This window comes from Manacus vitellinus, unplaced genomic scaffold (assembly GCF_001715985.3).
Source record: "Manacus vitellinus isolate BGI_N305 unplaced genomic scaffold, ASM171598v3 scaffold_20_pilon, whole genome shotgun sequence".
NCBI lineage: Eukaryota > Metazoa > Chordata > Aves > Passeriformes > Pipridae > Manacus > Manacus vitellinus.
In genome coordinates this window covers 12,110,225-12,130,649 of record NW_021939471.1, presented here as the reverse complement: position 1 = coordinate 12,130,649, position 20,425 = coordinate 12,110,225, and the positions used below count along the sequence as shown (strand labels likewise).

Sequence of the window (20,425 nt, the reverse complement as noted above, 5' to 3'; positions counted from 1 at the left end):
TATAAACACTAAAAAAATTACTCTGGAATTATGTACCTATTCCTGCAGAGAAGTAAAGCAGAAAAACTTTTTACGTTTCTGTCAAATTTGGTTGTTGACAATTGAATAGTTTAGTAGTTCTCAATACAGCAGCAGTTGCAAATTCTGGGAAAAAAAGGTTGCTAAGACTCCCTCCCATCCTGCAAGTGGAATTTTCCACTTTATATAAATACTATTTTTGTCAAAGCATTTTCTACAGAGTCATGCTACCACTGCACATGCAATGGGAAGATCCACAGTTGTAATGAAACTGGGCACTTTTACTCAGGGTAAACTTATATTTTCATATTAAGGACAAACATACATCATAGTCAAGAGAAGTGTTGCTAATCTTTGCAGTAAATACAAGATTTACATTTTTATTCCTAAATATCAGTGGTATCTGATTTAAAATGCTAATTTTCTATAATACATTCCTAGCAAAGTTCATGATAAAACACCCTGAACACAGCTGCCAGTTGCCATGCCCCTTACACCTACTGTAAGAATTTGCTTGCATGGAAAGCACTGTGAGCTGAATCAACAAAAAGCAGAAAGAGCTTTCATTTAGGGACATTAGGATTTGTGCAAGTTGCAACAAAGCAAGATATCTATCAAAGGATTTATATCTACTTTTTCTAGAGTGAAGGCAACTTTCAGCCACTATTACTGGACACATCAAAACATTTTGATTAAAAGCTGATCACTGAATCATGAAAAGTAAGGACAGCCAATCTCAAATCACCCAATCCATCTACATGAAATAAAACAAGAATTCTACCTTAAATCTACAGTGTCAGTCAAACTCCACATTATTTGAAAATTGCTTTACTATAAATAGCACTCAGAACAGAGGGAAAATAAGTAAAGGTAAAGTGAAAAGCTGGCAGGAGAAGTTAAAAAAAAGACTGCTCATGGTTCCATGGAATTTGGCATATTTTCTGTATATGTGTGTATCTCAAAAAGAAAATCACATCTTTGAACAGATCTATTGACTAAAAACTACAAAAATTCCTAATACATCTCATAGTTAAAAGAAGGGTAAGGAAAATTATGCGATATTTGCAGAGTAATTAGCAAATAATGACAAGTGTCAAGAACTTGTTTATAGTCTGGAACTTTAATTACTTGAGAGAAAATATAGAGGAAAATAACTAGAAAGATCATAGTTGTTAATTGTGTAGACTAATTGATGGAGTTATAACAATTGCTGAGGCATTTCAAAGTTCATCCTTCAACAGCAACTAGATGTTGAAAGAACTGTTCTGTCTAATAGTGGTGAGAACAACATAGACCTATGGTCCACCTTTCCCTGAAGTTCTGGAATCCCACTGCTTCAAGTTTCAATTATAATGGAAATTTTACATTACAAAAGTATAAACATATACTTGGCTTGCAAAGAAAATTGTCACTGGTGCTAAATCACAGCAAAAAAAAAAATTGTACATAAATTTCAGTTGTCAGAAGAATTTATAGGGCTGGACTTAAGGGCACTAATAGCTTTGCTTGTAGGTTGAACAACTTTGGCACAGTGACATTAAACACACACAACATGTCAGAAGGGAAACACTTCCCAAAAGATTCAAGTAAAGGGAAGAGGGCTGAAATAGGATATAAAATTTCACCGATTGAGTGAGCAGATTTGATTTCCCAGAATCGAGCCTGAGAGGATACTGACTTAAGCAGGCACTGCTCAGTTTGAGGTCAGTCTGGAGTTACCTGGTGGCCTTCAGTGACATACAGTCACATTTGGCACTATTACATATGAACCTGTCCTCAGGAGAGCACACAGGTACAGAGAAGCCTTCAGCACTTGTATTATAACCACTGTGCAAAAAGGTTAGTCCGAAGTGCTGCTGTTAGCCTGTCTCTCACGAAAAAAATAAATTCATTTCATTAAGTGACCTGGCAACTACAGTCCCACACTTCCAGTGACCCATACCAATTAACCTCATCAAGAACATTTATTTGCCCAGGTTTGTTTCAGTCTCACATACATTTCCACTATTCTCTCTTCTTTTACTGATTTACAGATAGTTGAATATATCTGACAAGTGAATGAGCAGGTTAAAAGTAAATATGACAGAAATCTTGATATTTGTGAATTTCTCTGCAGTGCCTTTCAGTTGACAGTCAAGCATGTACTATATTCTCAGCTGCTTGCCCTGACATCACACCAATGTGCTGACGGCAGAATTGCTAAGAGTATGCAAGATGAGTAACTCTTCCCCATCTGACTGGTATCTCTCCTCAGCACCAAGTGCCTACTGGTGTTGGTAACTCTCACAGCACAGCAGGAGACCCTGCCTTGAAGGGCCCCACCCCACCCACGGCGACTTGCTGTCCCGAGACCCTGCTCCTGTAATCATTACACATTTCATCATTGCAGCTTAACACAAAATAAGTTCAAGCACTGATCTGGGAGACACCCCTTGCAGAGAGCCACATGAGTGCTTCCCACATAGAGCTTCCTGAAGCAGTCCATATTTTGAAAGGTACATATTTGAATAAGCTTTAAAAAAATATAGGAGAAAATATCCGAGACAAAAATGTCATTAGTTCATACAAACTAATACTGAACTTTTCACAGGACAGCTATGAAGCTGTTGACACCAAGTAAGAAATATCTTGTAAGAGTGCTATTTGAAATGTTCCAATGTTAATCAGAGCAGTGGCTGCATTGCTCCCTTAAGCAGATCTGCTCTCAAACTGTACAGCAGAAGTCGTAAGCAAACAAAGGAATAAATGCTGTAAGATCTCAGATTAAGTTTTGTCACACAAGAAGTCAACATATGAAAGGCTGAGGATGATGTAGGTTAGAATTTCAGTTTCACTAAGAGATTTAAGTCTAATTAACTGGGAGTGTCAATAACTCTCTTATTTTATTTGAATTACATGCATGCTTTGGGTTCATCTACAGACTTTGAAAACCAAAAGACTGCTCAGAAAGCTTTTATATCTGAAAAAAATTAAAATAAAAATGGAAATTAACTTTCATCAAGAGGTGGATGTGTTTCATAGTGCAAGCAGCTAAATTATTAGAATAAAACAAATAAAATACATTAATGTTATCTTCATTAAGGAAGGACACAAACAGGTATAACTGGATCCACGAGTAACCAAAGACCACATGGGTATCTGTCCAGTTCTCTGAAGTCTAAAACAGACATCAAGATGGCACCCTGTGCTGTTGTCAGTGAATGAAGCTGTTCTGTTTGCCTGCATTAAGAGAGGGTTTGTGTGATGCTGTCAAGTCAGACTCTGAAGAACAACTGGTTGCACTTTCCATTCTCCATCTTTCTCATAGAGGAGAAAAGCCTTCTTTGATAACAGACAGTTCAAACACTCGAGAACTTCATATTCAATAAATGAGGTGACACTTTTACAAAATATGGAGCAATAACATGATACATTAAGTGGAGAAAGTGGCACTCCAATTCAGCTAATTTAAGATTCCAAAAGGTGTCTTGGTACACGCTGCACTGACAGCATGCATACATACATATTAAGAGGCAGAATTCCCACAGTACATCCAGCACCAACAGTTCATATAGATTTGTCAAATATCAGACACTAATTGCTTAAAATAATAGTTTTATTTTCCTTAAATAATCTGTCACTACTTTTAAGAATGAATTTCCTCATTTAGCATGTCTCAACTACATAAAACCTACTATAATTCCTATTCTCCCTGCTTTAACATCAATCATCCTTTTTTGAAATTTTTCTCTCATAGCTGGTTTCCAGCACTAGTCTCAGCAGTGTTCAGTCTGATTTTTCTCACAGCTTTTTCCCCATGAATTATTGTCAATTTTACACGCCAGTAAAATATCCAAACCCCTGGCCACCATGGGATTGATATCTAAAGCCAGATGAGAACTTTAACTTTTATCCCCTTTAGGAATGGATCTCACTTTTCTAAAGCGACTCTTGTTCTCTCTTCCATCAAGAAACTGAGAAAAAAGCTTGAGCTCCTCTCCAGGTGGCACATATTGTACATACAAGGAGCTCTTCACTTTTCATGCAATTCATTCCATTAGAGATGGTAAACTACAGTTTCCTGCTGAATTTTAAAGCAGTACTTCATGTATAATTTATAAAAGCTGCCAATTGTATCAACCTTACTTTTTCCGGTATATTTTCTCCTTCAAAATGTCCCATGCTGTTATTCTACAGCCATAAGTGCAGTATCTATTACTGGCTCTAAGTGACATTGCACTGGCATCCATTTTGTTGCTATCAACAGTCACTTGAACGTTACAGATTTTTTGGCTGACAACATCACCTACTGCTTTGTTGTTACACTTAAAGTAGCCATGGAGACAAAAGAACAGCTGAAAAGCAATTTTAATGCTTGAGAAATGGTTATTCTTTAGTAATTGAATGGTACTTGTCGGTATGGAATCTATGGGTTTAATGGAAGTTATTTTATATAGTAAGTTTTGAATCAAAGCCTTGCTCAAAAATAAAGACAAATACAAAAGAGAGTTGTGTTTCCTCCTGCCCACCCTAGTTCTGCTGGCAATGAACAGAGGCAGAGGAGACTGTCTGCCTGCTGTAGCACAAGAAATAAACACAGAAGTTGACTCCAGTCCCATATCCCAGATACAGTTGTCGCACCAAGATGCTTACCTTATTATCTCTTCATATTTGCAAAAACACTCAAAGTGGGAAGGAATAAGGAATTTCCATGCTTCATCTTCCTCACCAAGTGCTTCACCACCTCAAGTGAAGTGCTGCTCCAATGACAGGAACACAACACAACTTAGGAAAAAACCTGAGGATCCTCTCCTTGAACTTTTCCCTCTAGCCACACAGATCTGTTTTCTCTGTAGTATAACCCTTCCTACACAGACTATGTGCAGAAGCTCAGACTAACAGCTGAATCCCACTGCTCTCTGCTCATAATCCATTAACTCACATTACAGTGTAACTTGCAACTGATGGGAATTGAGGGCACTCAGCCCTGGGATACTTGGCACCTTTCAGATTCCAGTCCTAGATGTTTAAATCCTTCCATGTTCCCACAGCTCCTGCTCCTGATTGGACAGAACACATGGGATCAAAGTAAGCATTACATTTTCTATCTTAAATTCTGTTGTTGGTGAGTTAGAGAATTTATAAAGATGATTATAAATAGCAGATTATCCCTGGTTTGGTACAAAAAAAAAATGCAGCAAAGCAGAGTCTTGTCTTGCAAAGCCAACTAGCAGACAAAGCATGCAGCTGTCAGGGACAGCTGAAGGAATATTTTCCTATCCAAGAGCCTTCCCCTCACCCTCCACTTGACACTGCTGCCTTGCTCCCAACACCTTAGTGGCAGCATGAACACAAAACCTATTCCCATGGGCTGCTGCCTGATCCTCCCCCAGCAGCAGGAGTAGCTTTAGCCCCTTAATTTCCTGCCCCATGAGCAGCCCCTGACTTGTCTGTTCCCATAAGGCAGGATAATACAGGCAGGAGGAAATGTTCTAGCAAGAAAGTAAGTGAAAGGGGATAAGGGACAGGAGGGGAAGGAAGACTGAGAAAGATGATTCTTCCTCCTCCTCACCAGATTTCCCTGCTGAAAGACTCCTGCATGCCCTTTCCCACTCGCTGAATTGTCTTGTCCCCCTGCCTTTGCTCCCCACAGCCCTGACATCCCACTTGAGGCTGCTTTTACCTCTACAGTAGCCTCTTGCAAACCCTCAGCTTTCAACAACCTGGCCTCTATGCCAAAATACATTTTGTTGACACTTCAGAAAGAACACTTTACACCGAGGATTATGATCTTTTACTCACATTGGACAAAATCTGCTTTTGCTAAGAAGCCTTGAATTGACTGTGGAGCTCACACAGAAGCAAAAATATTAAATGTTAACATACGAAAGAACAGGCAAGCTGTAACAGCGGAGGTCTGTTCCTCTAGCTTGGAAGTTTCCAGCTGAGTGAGAACATTCTAATGATAAACTGAAATTAAAAACAGATTCATTCTAATTTTACAAATTCAATGATCTATAGCAAAGATGCTTAAAGTGGAAATAAAATTCTTAAAAACCGCTACTTTTTTGTTCTTTTGAGCAAATACTATTCCATGGCTTGAGGGAGAAGAAGAGAGACAAGGATGAAAAAAAGTTTTTATCACAATTATTTAATTCAGCACCTCAGCCATCACTCATGTACAGTTACTAAAGGACATTATGCAAACAATCGTAACAAACAACAAGAGTGGGAATATTTTATCAAAATATTAATCCAATATTTCCTCAAATTTTCAATTTCATCAAAAAGAGGGTATGACAATATTTTAAATAAGTTACTTCCCCACTCTCACGAAGTTTCATTATTCCAACCTCAGCTTTGCCTCAACAGGTCCTGCTCCAGAATTTTTCAATCACACAGAGATTGCACAGCTTAAGCAAATGACCTGGGCAGATGCCCAGCAAGACAGGAGCTCATTTCAAAAAGGGAGAGTGCTCTCCTCTCACGGAGTCTTATTCAGAGGCATCAACAGCCTCTAACAGAGATGCCCGATAATAGGACACAACATCCCTGTTGGAAAAGCATCCATCAGGGGCAGTGGAAGGCTAGGACTTGGGCACCACCCCACTAGTACTGCAGCAACTGCTGGATTAGGGAGCGTGAGCCAACACACTGATCTCCAGCTACAGACAGAAAAATGCAGTCTGGCACATCCCCTCTGACAGATTGCCAAGTCCAATTCCACATCTCTCAAAGATGGGTATGAAGGGAAAAGACAAATCTGCGAACAAAATCAAGTTTCTGATCTTTGTGCCCCCATAGTCACAGAATCACAGAATATGCCAAGTTGGAAGGGACCCACAAGGATCATTGACTCCAGCCCGTAGCCCTGCACAGGACCATCCCCAAGAGTCACACCATGTACCTGAGAGTATCATTCAAATCCTTCTTGAACTCTGTCACACTTGGTGCTGTGACCACTTCCTGGGGAGCCTGTTGCAGTGTCCAATCACCCTCTAGGTGAAGAACCTTTTTCTAATATCCAATCAAACTTCCCCTGACACAACTTCAGGCCATTTCCTCAGGTCCTGTCACTGGGCACCACAGAGAGGAGATCAGTGCCTGCCCCCCTCCTCTTCCCCTCATGAGGAAGTTGTAACTGCAATGAGGTCTCTACTCAGTCAAGCCTGAGTGGAAGGGAAAGAAATTCACACACAATGAAATGAGGTAAAACTCAAATGGAAAACAGTTGAGTGGCAGCCTCAGACTCAGTCCCAGTGACATTTTTATCAAATATGTTTGGAATTGCTCCCACCTTGGGAGAGAAGAATCTCCTCTGAAACACAATCTAAAAAAAAAGATGTGATGGGGTAGGAAATAAAAGACTTCAATTTAAAAGGTTATGGAAAGATCATTTTATAGGGGAAAGACTTTTAGAAAAGAATTTTCAATGAAAAAGATCTCAGATAAAACCCAAAAAGAAATAATGCAAGAAACTGATAACATCAAGGACAAGTTGTATTTGAAGATTAACACATATTCAGAAAATATGAGGAATGAGATTATCTAGCAACTTCTAGCAATAAACACAAAAACCAGAGACTTAACTGGTTTAGCTTGCTATACTAGCTTAATCCTTCCTAGCTGCACTTTAGTCAGTGAGAAAAGGACTTTCTTGGTGTGAAGGCACAGATGCAGGAAGCCTTCCCTCAAGGAGTTTGGCAGAGAGAAGCTGCACTGCTGCTTGGAGCAAAGGGCTCTGGATAGAGCATGGCAAAGCTGTTACAGTCACCATATAATGTCCTTGTAATAGCTCAAATTAAGAAACTTTGCTGCTTTTCCAGTAAGTCCATCTTTCAGCTTTTTGATCCTTTTGGTGTGAGCAATTGTTCCAGATGCAATTTAATAGGAGTTTGTGTAATTTTGCAGAGGTCATTCTCAGATTCATCATTATTTACATTCATGTTTCCATTGGGAACTAATCCTTAGGGTATCATGGTTTTAAAATTCTGATGAAAGGCCTTAAAATTCCCCCTGGATTTGTATTCTCAGTTGATGGAATTATATCATTTTTAAGCACAGAATGACTCACAGCTGGATACAAAATACTGACTTCATAGAAACTTTGTCATGCTTCCTAATATTTCTTATACGTTCCCTGTTCTAAGGGTCTAGGATTTGAATTCCTGATGTCTGGATTTACAAGAAACAATTCCTCTCTTTCCAATAGAAGTCTTTGTTTAATTTGAAAAAGCAAATATGGTGCTGAGATCCTCATTTTGTTAGACTTGCATAACTACATCTCAAAGTACTTCTCAAACAGCTGTAACAGAAGGATTTCCCAAATCTTACAACTAGCCCTCCAACTATTAGCAAAATAAATCCCTAGGTTTATGGACTTAGCATGTTAAATGTATCTGGATGGATCTTTCCTATTTAGACCAAGTATTAGAAAGTTCTAATGTTTGTTCTGTGGTTTGTTTTTCTGTAATCAGCTCACCTTCCCAGTCCACAAAAACTGCTCATTCCTTTTAACTCAAAGAGCTATTCAGATCCTGGTAATGTATTATTGAAACATTAAGACTATTAGTAGCCTCTTAAGTATCACACCATAGTATAGGAAGTCTTTACTTTTAATTTAATTGGCTTCATAAGGAGAAGAAAAAGGGTTATTTAGCTGGTTTTATCTGCTTGTTTTACTATTATTAAGCTGTAATAGGACCCCCTCCCTTTCATTATCTGATATTATTTCTCAATGGCCAAACTTGAACAGCAACTCAAAAAGTAAAATGATACCGCTCTTAACGTCCCAAGAGCAGACTGCTAAAACAGTAAAGTGATACCATTTACAGCTGCTGGAAGTAAGCATTTGGCTTAAAGACCTTTCATGTAATGAAATGTGTTTCAAAGCACCACACATGCACAAAGTATGCCACTAAAAGTAGCTCCAAGGTTACTGCACACAAAGGAACAGCAACAACCAAATAGCAGAATACCCAATGTCACCTGGTGACCAGGACAGAACCACTGACTAACTCCACTGCAGGGAAAGCCTTGCTTGAAAGGTATCTGTGAGTTGACTTGATATAGACAATTTTGAAATAAACATTCCAATGAGGTTGTTAAGACTCTTAGACACAAGCATAGAACACCATTCCTACTGCTACTGCTAAGACTAATTTAAAAGGAAATTAATATCTGAAGCCCTCACTGCACTACAAATGTTTGAGGCATAAATACTGCAAGCTAAGTGTGTCCCTCAGTTTGATACACTGGAGTTATAGTTAGGAATGATAAGATGGAAGAAATGAATGGTATTCCAAAGGTTTAATATTGGGAAAACCAATAACCAAAGCATTCTATTCAATAAAGCAAACAGAAAGCCAGGAAGACCAAATGGCTTAGGACTTTTAAAGGAAGACCAGAAAGGAATGAAATAACTGAGTGCAGCCTATTTTCATGTGTTCAATATCAGTTTCATTTGTTTTTCAATAGTACTTTAATATTAAAACTTATAAAATGTATTTTAAATGTGATAATTATGATAATTTAAAAATCTAAAGAGCAAAGAGCCACAGAGTAATCATATAGTCTCTAACAGTGCTGATCTTAAAGTATACCTTTACTATTGAGTATGCTCAGTGAAAAGCTGATTAATTTTGTTCAATAGCTGGAGTTCTATTTAATCAGAAATGCACATCACTCCCCATGGATTCCTTTGCACTCAAGATGCAGAACTAAAATGAAAATGCCCCCCCTTCTAAGACTTATCTTTCATTTAAATTGGACAAAGACCAGATTTTGTGGATTGCTGAACCTATTTCTCACATATGGTCTTGTCCACTAGATTAATTTCACCAGCCTCAGAGGAACCACACAAGTGAAAAATAAAGACTGAGCAAGCCAGCCACGGCACTTTGAGCTGAAGCATGTGCCTGTGACAGAGTGTGACCTACAGCACATTATGCAACTGATAGGCAGTGGAGATGGTGATCAGCCTTTTGTTTAAAAGCATGTCAGAAATACAATTTATCACTTCAGAGGCCAACTGCTCATTCCAGTGCACCAAGCAGCAAAGTTTCCAACAAAAACGGAATTACAAGATAAAAATTTAAAGGTAAAGAACAATATTCACAGGGAACCTTGTAAAACCTGGTCACTCAGCTTTATAGCTTAGCACATGCCATAAGCTATAAAAAGACTGGAAAAGAGAGATGGACATCCTACTCCCAGTATTCCCTACATCTTTTACTGGCTGAACAGCTACTCTTTCAGTGCCATCAAAATCACATAAGCATATAAATTACTTTTTCAGTTAAACCATAGGATTGAATCTATCCTTATTCCTCAATCTTTTCAAAAGCTTTAAACACTTTGAATTACTCTCTTTTCATGTGCTTTCTTGTTCTGCTGTGCTACTACTTGTCATTTCAGGAAGTTGGCACTAGCTTTTCAAAGACCACTTCAGAACTGTTTTTTAGACCTATTATTGACATTTCTACCTCTTTCAGCTGTGCCACCACAACATCATGACAGACAGATACAATATATGGTATCTCAAGTCCCTAAAGAGCTATTGTTAATATAAAAAAAAACTGATTAATTTTTACACTGGAGACAAAGCACATTAATCAACCTAATAGCAAGGCCTGGAAGCATTGCCAAACAGTACTAAGACCACGAATTAGCCACCTTTTGAGAATTCTTCTAATGAGCTACCAAAAAAAAAAAAACAAACCCAAACCTAAAAAAGCCAAGGAATTTAGACAAAACTGTAGACAAAACACATTTAGACAAATTTAGACAAAACACATCTTTATTTTAAAGTAATCATTGGATGTTGTTTTATAAGTACATCACACTTCTTAAAGGAAAAGCTGACCTGTGGCTGACTCATTAGCCTCTTGCTGTAACTGTTGCATTCTGCCCTTTAAGTCTAGTTTCATGAAGGCCTCCTGGTATGTCAGCAAGAACTACTTTCCTAAGAACACAGTAGGACTGTATCCCAAAGTAATCTTAAGCAACACAAAAGTAATTTAATTCTCCAGACCCTGCAATAGTTATAATTCTATTTTTAAATTTACATATTATATACAAGGATATATTATAATTTGGTTTATTTACAAGAATAAACAAAAAGTACTCTAAATTGAACACAACAGAAGTATATGACAAGTTTAGGGTTTTCAGGGGGCAGTGTTTTGTTTTGGGGTTTTAATTGTATTAGCCTTTTCTCAATCAATCAAAACAGACTATTCTACAGGCTTAAGGAGCACACCATCCCAAGTTGTTAAGCAATATTGTGGTTTTGTGTAATAAGGTGAAAGGACTGTGTGCTTTACCGAGCAAGAACAAGAAATACAGGTAAGAAGGAGCAAGATATGGTGAGACAAACTTGGGCATTGCACTGAGCAAATGTCTTGACATTTAACAATGCATGTATTGTTGTACAGTGACAAAGGGGAAGAGTTCAAAAAGAAATTTTCTGTCCTCTATTCTGAAAGCTCTGTCTTTCCTCAGATTCGTCATAAAAATATAGAAAGAACAATCTGATTATCTAGTTATCAACTTCATTTTAGCACAAAGCACAGCATCACTAGGACATATATTTTAGTTACTGTGTAAATACCTGCTAAAATCAGAGGAAAAGATTAAAAATCACTTTGGAAGTAGTAGTTTAGCTACATATCAAAGTCTCTCTTTTTATACTAGCACCACACAAGCACACTCATACAAGCAGGGTGCTAAAAAAGAAAGCAATATCAAATGAAGTTCTGCATGGACATGAAGATCCAGATGGCCAGCAGGTGGGCTTTGAAAATAACATACAGGAAGTAACCCTTTGTTAATGCTGGTGAGATGCTTCATCACTTGTGGATAACTGCACTTATCGCTGTTGTACCAGTCATTACCTCTTCAAACAAAGCAATTTACTTTATCAAGGAACACTGGACATTGGTTTGGATTTATGCCTGCAAGGTGTATATAAGTTCTTTGGGGAACACTGCCCTTTGAAACGTGAAAGAAATTCTCTTTGATAATAACTGTTAATGAAATTACCTAATAACACAGATTTCAATCACTAAGACTACAAAATTTAATTTGGTTTCATCGTATAAGCTGAACTTCACTGTCTGGGTTGCATTACTACAAAAAGCAACAGGTTTGCACACTACATCTTATTGCAAGACCACATTCCTCAGTAACTTTTAATTTGTCAGTCTATTAGCTGAAGTATTTCTTGCCTACTTTAAATTTTTATTATTGTTTTAAATTTCAAGTCACTTCTGCAAAGAGCTATTATGAGTAACTTGAGGGCATATACGCTTGAATGAAGAAAAACCCAATTAAGGTTACCTGATGCTATCCGCTCTGAAGAATTCTTAAAATTTTGAGGGAATTTCTGATATTTTCATATACTCTTTGTATATGGAAGGATCTCCTAAGCCAATCCACCTAATCTTTGATTTATTAATGTACCCTTCTTAAATGTTGCAAATCATCAGTCCTTATCCTCAGCGAGATTTCAACAACCTACCAGAAACTCCTGACGAGCCTGGGAAAGGAGTATGCTACGTCTAAAGCTCATGCCATACCTGCCACCTACACACACCTGGTCTCCTACAACACTAGAGCAGTGAAAAAGACAGGCAGGGTAAAAAGAGCAAAATGCCTCCTCTCAAAACCAAAACATTTAGCACAGTCTCAATACTCCAGCTCCCTTCCAATGGACAAGTTTCTTCCAGGGGTATGCGGACAGGCAGGTCCTTCTGTCAACCATTCTTTGTAGGTAGCATATGTGACTAACCACAGAATTTAGGGAAAAACAATATTTTCCTGAATCCTCACAGGAAGGATGTTGAAAAAGTTCCTGAAACTTTTTGCTTCAATTGAAAACTACCAACTTTTATTGTCAGATAATACTATTAGCCCTGTAGATCAGACAATAACAAGAAATAATAAGTATACTGTCCCTGTCACCTCTCGCCCCTTTCTAATTGCACTGAGGTCAATGCATTCTTGCTTCCCTTTACTTATTTGCCCACAGCGAGGAAAATTCTCCCTAAAAGTACACAAGACAAACAAATCAACATGACAGGAAACAATCAGAGGAAGATATAAGTCAATAATACATAAAGAAACTCCTTATCTATTGCAAAGTAAGTTGTATCAGGGATCAGATTTTTCCTCAACTAATCTTCTTTAGAGTCTCACCAAAACACTACTGAAAGTAGTTTTCTGGGATCAAAATCCCAGAAACTAAAGCAGGAGAAAACTGTTCCAGATATAACATACTTAAAAACAATCCCTTGTTTTAATTGCACAACTCCAACAAGGTTCCGCAGAATTCAAGCCAAACCCATCCCCAACTGTACAGGTCTTACTAAAAAGAAACTTGTTGTTCATATAGATCCTACCTTCTTTTACCAGTTAAACCAAGTTTCGTAGGAGAGAGTGCTGCTTGTCTCCGTGTTCTTTACTCTATTGATTGTTGTGTAAATATTAGGCTTCCTGCTTGTGGAGAAACTACTGCAAAGTTTCTTTCAGTTCTGTATGCACATTTCCAACTTGTGCATGGTTTAGAACAAGGAAGTTTATGTAATGTTCCTGAGAAAGTGCAGTACATCATGGTTCATTTTAATTCAGGTATGAATACATGACACAGATGAATTCACAAAACACTCCTTTCATCTGAAATTTAAGTAGTAACCCTTTTTCCCCTGAAGGTTTAAGCAGCTTTAAGTGATGAAATGATTATATTTTCCTGTTTCTTTAAAGCAGTTCTGGATAGAAACATCTTAGGACGAATCTTTCCTGAATTTATTCAAATACAAATACACCATCAACCATAAGGATATTTGAATAAGTCATTCCAAAAGATCTCAATGTTCCCTCAGCTATGGAATATAATAATTTTAAACTTTGCTCAAAGCATTTTAGTATTACAGAACATAAAAGCATTTTTTCCCCAAAGGCCAAATTCTCAAGTACTGACTAAACCCAAATATCTGTTTGCAAAATCAAGAAATCTGTACATGCATCTGGAATATTCACCTATGTAAATGCAAACCTTTGACATAAATTTTATTGGCACACTGTTCATTACCAGTGCCCACCACAGAAATTCTTGCTTACCTGTAAAGCTGATTTCATCTTTCCTTTTTAAGTTACTATCTTTAGGAGATATCATTGGGAAAGCGATGGCAGGGTACTTCTGTACTTATGGACTACCCTTCTTTACCAAGACACTTACTACAAATTCAGAGTCCTGTTCAAACACCCCCTTTCCAGGACCCTTTCTGACCCCCACTGCTGCCTCTTGTCCCTATGACTCAGAGCCCTGTGCCTGCTTCCTCGAAAGCAGGGTCACAGGTAGTCACTGCCACCAGCAAGGCCTGGAAGTTTTTCCTCATCTGCCAGCATTTGTGTTGCTCAGCTCTTGCCAAAATTTGTACCATACTTGGTGCACAAGTTTCCAAGTTTTATTGGGTTTCCCATCTCAGCAGATTGTGTGACAGAGCTGCATCTTCTGCATAAAGCAGTTTGATGGGCTAAAACTGGGGTTTTTTTGGTTGAGTTTGGCAGGTTTGTTTTTCCTTTGGTTGGTTGGATTTTTCTTTTTGCTTTGTTTGTTTGTTTTTGTCAGGTTTTTTCCACTTTCTGAATAGACAGAATTTTCTCTTTTGTTTTCATCGCATTGCAACTGTCTCCAAAGGCTTGATACCAATTTTTGGACTCTCACTTCTCTCTCTCAGCTTGTAAACCATTTTGCCAGAATTGTGCCAGCTTGACTTGCTATCTGCTAGCCAAGAGCTGCAGACAGATCATGCCTGGCCAGCATGGACTGCCCATTGCCTATGCCATGTTCCCTAGGAGTCAGGAACAGCCCAAGATTTTTAGGCTGTGTGCACTGCCCAGTAGCCATTTGCTGCAGACAATGCACAGCAGAATGGTCCTTTACATGGGTTGTCAGATGAACCATACTGGAAAAGGAAAGAAAAATGTGAATCTAAACATTACCATGATAATGGCAGCACAGGGAAATTATGTCTAGTGATGTTTAACAAAGCATCCTGAGGGCAGCATGGAAGGTGTGCACTGCTCCAACTTCAGATAGAATTAATATTTCTCAGTACAGATTGCTGCAATCAAGTAAATGAGAAACAGGAGCAACCAAGTCACCAGATTTCTTCCAGGCTTCTCTGCTAAAACCTTTTACAACATGTATTTCTGTGCAGCACAGCGAATTATTATGGCGACTATATCTGAACATACAAAATGACAAAGAGAAGCAAAGTCTAGAAAAATCAGAAAGCATTTCCCTACCACAAAGAACACAGCACCCAAGGTGTAAAATTATAATCACCAAACAAAACATAGAAACAGTGTCACAGACACGTATAATGAGAGAACAGAACAAGGGATAAATGCTTATGAAGTAGTTCTATTTGCTGTCCTGAAGCACATACAAACATGCAACCTAATTTGCTGAAATCTAATCCATTCAGCTAGACCAAGCTAAATACTGCACTAATCTTAAACTCTGCCTTACGAAAACACCTCTCCAGGCCACTTTCTTGTCTTTAGAAAGTTAAATAAGGTGACAGTAACCAAAAATTATGGTCAGTGGATACACATCAGTTTTAGTTAAAAAAAGAGAGAGGAAAACATAGTAATTTTAAAAGCAATGGAATCCTATGAAATGGAATTTACCACAGCCCAAGGATGATCATACTTGCATATAGCAGAAAGTGTTTTATAACATTCAATTCATAGCAAATGAGCACTCTATTATTATTTATTTCATCATCTGAAAAAAACTACCAATGACATTCCTCCAGTTAAGGTTGCCTTACATGAAAAAAAAAAAAGGTAATTTAAAATGTTTTCTCCAAGCTAATCATCTGAATATAAACAGACAGCATTTATGTTTTTGACCTACCAAGGCATCCTAAGAGGAACTTTTAACATCATGCACACTTTTAACATTGCAGCTAAGCAATATACAGTATAATCTGCAACACATTAACATTTTAGAAGCTTAAAAATTTGAAGTTGTTCTTTAAAATGCACATGAAAGCATTCCCTGTTTCAAATGCTACTACTGTTTATGCTTATTGAAACTATTACATAACATAATATCAGTCAATAGGATTTAGCAGCAAAATGATAAAAGGAAATTAAAGACATATAGTAATCCTGCATTAATTTTCTACAGTGAACCATCAGTATGCTCACAAATAAGAAAAATTTATTTTCATATTTAAGAAATATATTCTTCCAATAGGCTTACTAACAAGGAGTTTTATTTATAGCCTTCCTTCTGAAAATGTCACAATTACCATCTAAGCAAGGAAAAAAAGATAAAGTTCAAATGCTGATTTTGGCATTTGTATTTCTCTGTCGCAGTTTACCTAAAGATAAAAAGTATCTAAAAAAACCAGATCACAGTCACCTACAGTGCTAATACTTCCTAATTTGACTGCTCAGTTCCTAAACTACAGCATATGAGCACAGTTTTCACTAATGGATTGCTATTAAAAATAAATCAGCTAAACAGTGTCTGTATTTCTCCTTCCGTACAGCTGGAGCAAGCATACAGCGTTCTGTTATGCAGCTAGTTGAAAGACAGATTTCAACCTCCACATGGAATTACTTACCCAAAAGCATGTTTCTCTTCTACAGTTAGTTCAGCAGAATAGAAAGTTCTGCACAATATATCTAGCAAAGGGAATGTTCTCACAGGCTCCTTTTTGACTTGGTGCAAGGTCTGAGTTTGAACTCGAGCTGCTTAGAAATATGTCTTGTCCCATAAAGCTACTTCACTCCCATTGGTGAACGATACCTCTCCAGGCTATGCAGAAGTGATGCAAACAGGCGGTAGCTTGTGCCACCTTAACTTGAGGTAACAAAACCACAAAAAATTCACAGAAAGTCTAACATATTTTAATTTTTCTGTCCTGAAACTGGTTTTAAACTAGTTGTTTATCTTTGACCAAGAGAATTACTCCCCACAGAACTAACAGTATATCAGGGAAAATCTAAATGGTAGGCTAAATTTAAGTTTTGCGAAAGTAAGTGTCCCATCTTTCCATAATGCTTGATTTCATCACAGCTGTATTTGCTCTGATACAAAAGACTTTTTTTAAAGACATCCAAATAGGGAGATAGTTTGGGACTTTTTATTTAGCTCAAAGACCAAACTGGACATGGAATAAAAACATTTACAATGCTACTGCTACCACGTCAAGTACCTACGGTCCACTAAAATCTACCACAGACTATTTGCTCAAAATTTAAATTAACCTCCCTATGGAGAGAAAAAAGGTCCATAATCTGAAAGCTTCTAACTGAAAGAGGAACCTTCCAAACCTGCAGCCCCTCACTTTGGGATATGGTGTGTCAGTATGCCACAACTGGGGTCTGCACAGAACTTCTGAGTCTAACAGACTTTTTTCAAGCACATCTTAGTAAGGATACTTGAGAGAAAGAGTTTTATTTAGGGGAAAAAAAAAATACATCCAGGATCATTAGGAACAGATTTTTATCTGATGAAGTTTGCAGTTATGTCAGATAATTCCTCATGGAGAACTAAAGATTAGTAATCTATATAATTCTTCCACTTTAGTGCTTTGTGTTAAATATATAGAGTTAAGACTTACTTGATCTCCTAATTTGTTTTTTACAAAAGTGAAGGGATGAGAGGATGGGTAAAAGACAACACTGAAAAGTAAACTAGTTTGAACAAATTTTCACATATCTAGAAATATTAGACAATTTTTTTGTGACAAGGTTAATTTTGTACCCAGTCCTGAATAAAGTATATTGTTCCAGTGACAACACTCCTCTCTTGTATGTGATTGTTGGTTACTCAAAACAGCACACATGAAACTTTAGCTTAATCTTATTTTATTCTACAACCTCCTACTCCTCCCTTCCACTAAAGGGGGATTACTCCGATAATTGCCTGCCAACATGACTTGGTAGCAATTACATAACTTTGTTACATGTCCAGAAATATTTGGTACTCTTGTTAAGAGTCTCCTTCTTTAAAAAAAAAAAAAAAAAAAAAAAAAGGGAGGGGTATGGGCATTGGTAACAGTGGAAAAAATGAATCAGCTTTGAAATAAAAAGGCAAATAAAAATGAAACCCAATTAAAAATAAACCTCTGATTTTTAAAGCAAATCTTGGAAGATGTGACTCATTCTCATTGCACACTTGGGATTGGCAACACCAAACTTCTATGAAACTTTATTTGGGTTTTATATAGAGTCTGATGACTTCACAAGATGACTAGTATTCTCAATAAACACTACGTTGTCTCATGCTGATAATAATATTAATAATTGTATGTTCCGTGAGGACCGGAGGAATTTATTTTTTTTTAATTTCTCTATTAACTGCAGAAGTGTCTCACACGATCCATAAGCATGTAGTAGTAGGTTTATGCATTACAGCAAGACAAAACAGCAAGGACTATTTCTCCCTCAAACCGGGAGGCATACTTCCCTCATTCCCACCACTTGTAATGACTGTAACGTCACTTTGTTGGCAATGTTTGATAGTTCCTGGCTAAAACCATTACAGTGCACTAGCATGCTCAGTTTTAACCATTTATCTAGTTCAACGCATTGTAGATCCTTTCTATTTCCCTCTCAACAGTATGTAACATCCTGTCTCACAGAAGACCAGACCCTTGTTGCAGCAGAAGGCCTTAGGACACACTAATCACAGATTTAATATTTTTGCCTGTCATCTAGCTCATATCTAAAGTGGGATCTTCAGTGCACAAACAGTCACAGTTTTAATTCCTCCCCCTCTCTTTAAAACAACTGCTAACTCCCATCTACTCGACTAACACCCACTGTCCCAAGGTTTTGGAGATACCCTGACTTCCATGTTTGTCCAAAAGGCCTCTTCAGAGATCCATAAAAGCACAGAATGCCCCTTCACACTACCAGCATGATGGTCTTTCTAGGTATGAGGGTACACAATGCACTTGTGCAAGCACAGAAGGAGAGATGAAAAGAAAGCAAAAACATTAAGATGAAAGTGGAACAAGGAACAAGGCAAGGAACAATGGTAAATTAGACATAAAAGTGAATGCATTTTTTCCAAGAAGCTATCAGGTGCTGACCTTGCAGAATAAGAGTGGTACAATGTTCACTGTGTCATACCTACCACCACACACCTAAATAAAGGGAGGAGAGAGAGTATAAAAGCAGGCACACTAGAACCACAGAGCAATGACAAAAGAAAGACCTCTTGAAAAGATTATCTGAAGGCAAATGCACTCAGGTCTCATTCACAAGGAGCTCCTGTAGTCAAAGAAAGAAAAGCTGACATACAGCTCTACTGCTAAGATGCTGAGATTGTGGCTTTTTTTCATGTTTTAAATTCCCCACCCTCCCCGTATCTTCTCTCTTGTACCTGGAGGCTGGAGAAGCGACATTTTGAGCACTTGTAATACATTATTTACTATCTCTAGCTAACAACTTCTAATAACAAACTGAAGCCAGTCAGAATTCATCAACTTATACAAAAAACACTGTGTTTACACTTAGATTCTTTCTACGTTCATGCTCTCCTCCCACATTGCTTTGATATAACTCTCCCTAGTAGACTGAGGTATGACATGCTTATATTTTGGCTGATGTTTAGAAACTTGGAGAATTGTACTGTTTGGATGTAACTGAAGAAAAATGGACTGTGTATGTAGATGTGGTGTATTTTCAGCTTGATCAGCAAGAAGAATCATCTTTCCAAGAAGTCCAAAATTTAGCAGTTTGGACTTCTGTAGAGATTAGTGTCAAACAGCAATAATAGCATTCTACTGTCAAATTCATAAAAGGCTTCTCTGCACAGCCATGCTTGGATCCTTTAGGTTTTGTCCTTTGCTTTTTGTGCACAAACAGCTCTAGAAAACAAATGGGCTACATCTAGTAAAAACATAAAGTTAAGAAAAAGACAAAACTTAGTAGCCAAGGTTTGACCTTATTGTTATTGTACTACCCATTGTGATTTTTAATCCTCAGCTTTTCTCACTAAATATTTTTGCATATATGTTGTAACAGTAGCATTTTGCTGCTTAAAATCACAGCTAGAGTGAAGATCACTAATATCTCAATGAATTTATAACGATATGTGTAATATCACACTAATGAACTACAAGCACCCTCCAAGACATTGACTTAAACCAATGACCAGTAAGTGAAAGGAAGGACCTTTTTTCAATAAAAACCACAACTACCCTCCCTACCTGTTGTCATAAAGGATCAGCACCAGTAATCCACATTTTATGAAGCGCAGGTAGTGCCAAATCCCACACTTTACTTCTAAAATTCAAGGCAGTAATCAAAGCCAAGGTGAGGTAACTTTGTCAGGAGAATACTGAAGCCTCTGAATACATGTCAAACATGCTGGGGAATCTGCTGGCCACAGTAT

At 37.6% G+C, this 20,425-nt stretch overlaps 1 protein-coding gene across 9 annotated transcripts in view; it reads right to left on the bottom strand.

Moving 5' to 3' along the window:
* ZNF385B (zinc finger protein 385B) overlaps positions 1 to 20,425 on the bottom strand; it is a 164,285-nt gene that overhangs the window by 70,984 nt on the left and 72,876 nt on the right. Inside the window, exon 1 of one of the 9 annotated variants that reach the window (XM_018071942.1) lies at positions 16,641 to 16,738. The exons of the other annotated variants lie outside the window; for them this stretch is intronic. Within the exon in view, the coding sequence (XP_017927431.1) occupies positions 16,641 to 16,650 (10 nt within the window). The 5' untranslated portion in view covers positions 16,651 to 16,738. Of the gene's footprint in view, positions 1 to 16,640; positions 16,739 to 20,425 lie in introns of those variants that run through there. 9 annotated transcript variants of the gene reach the window in all.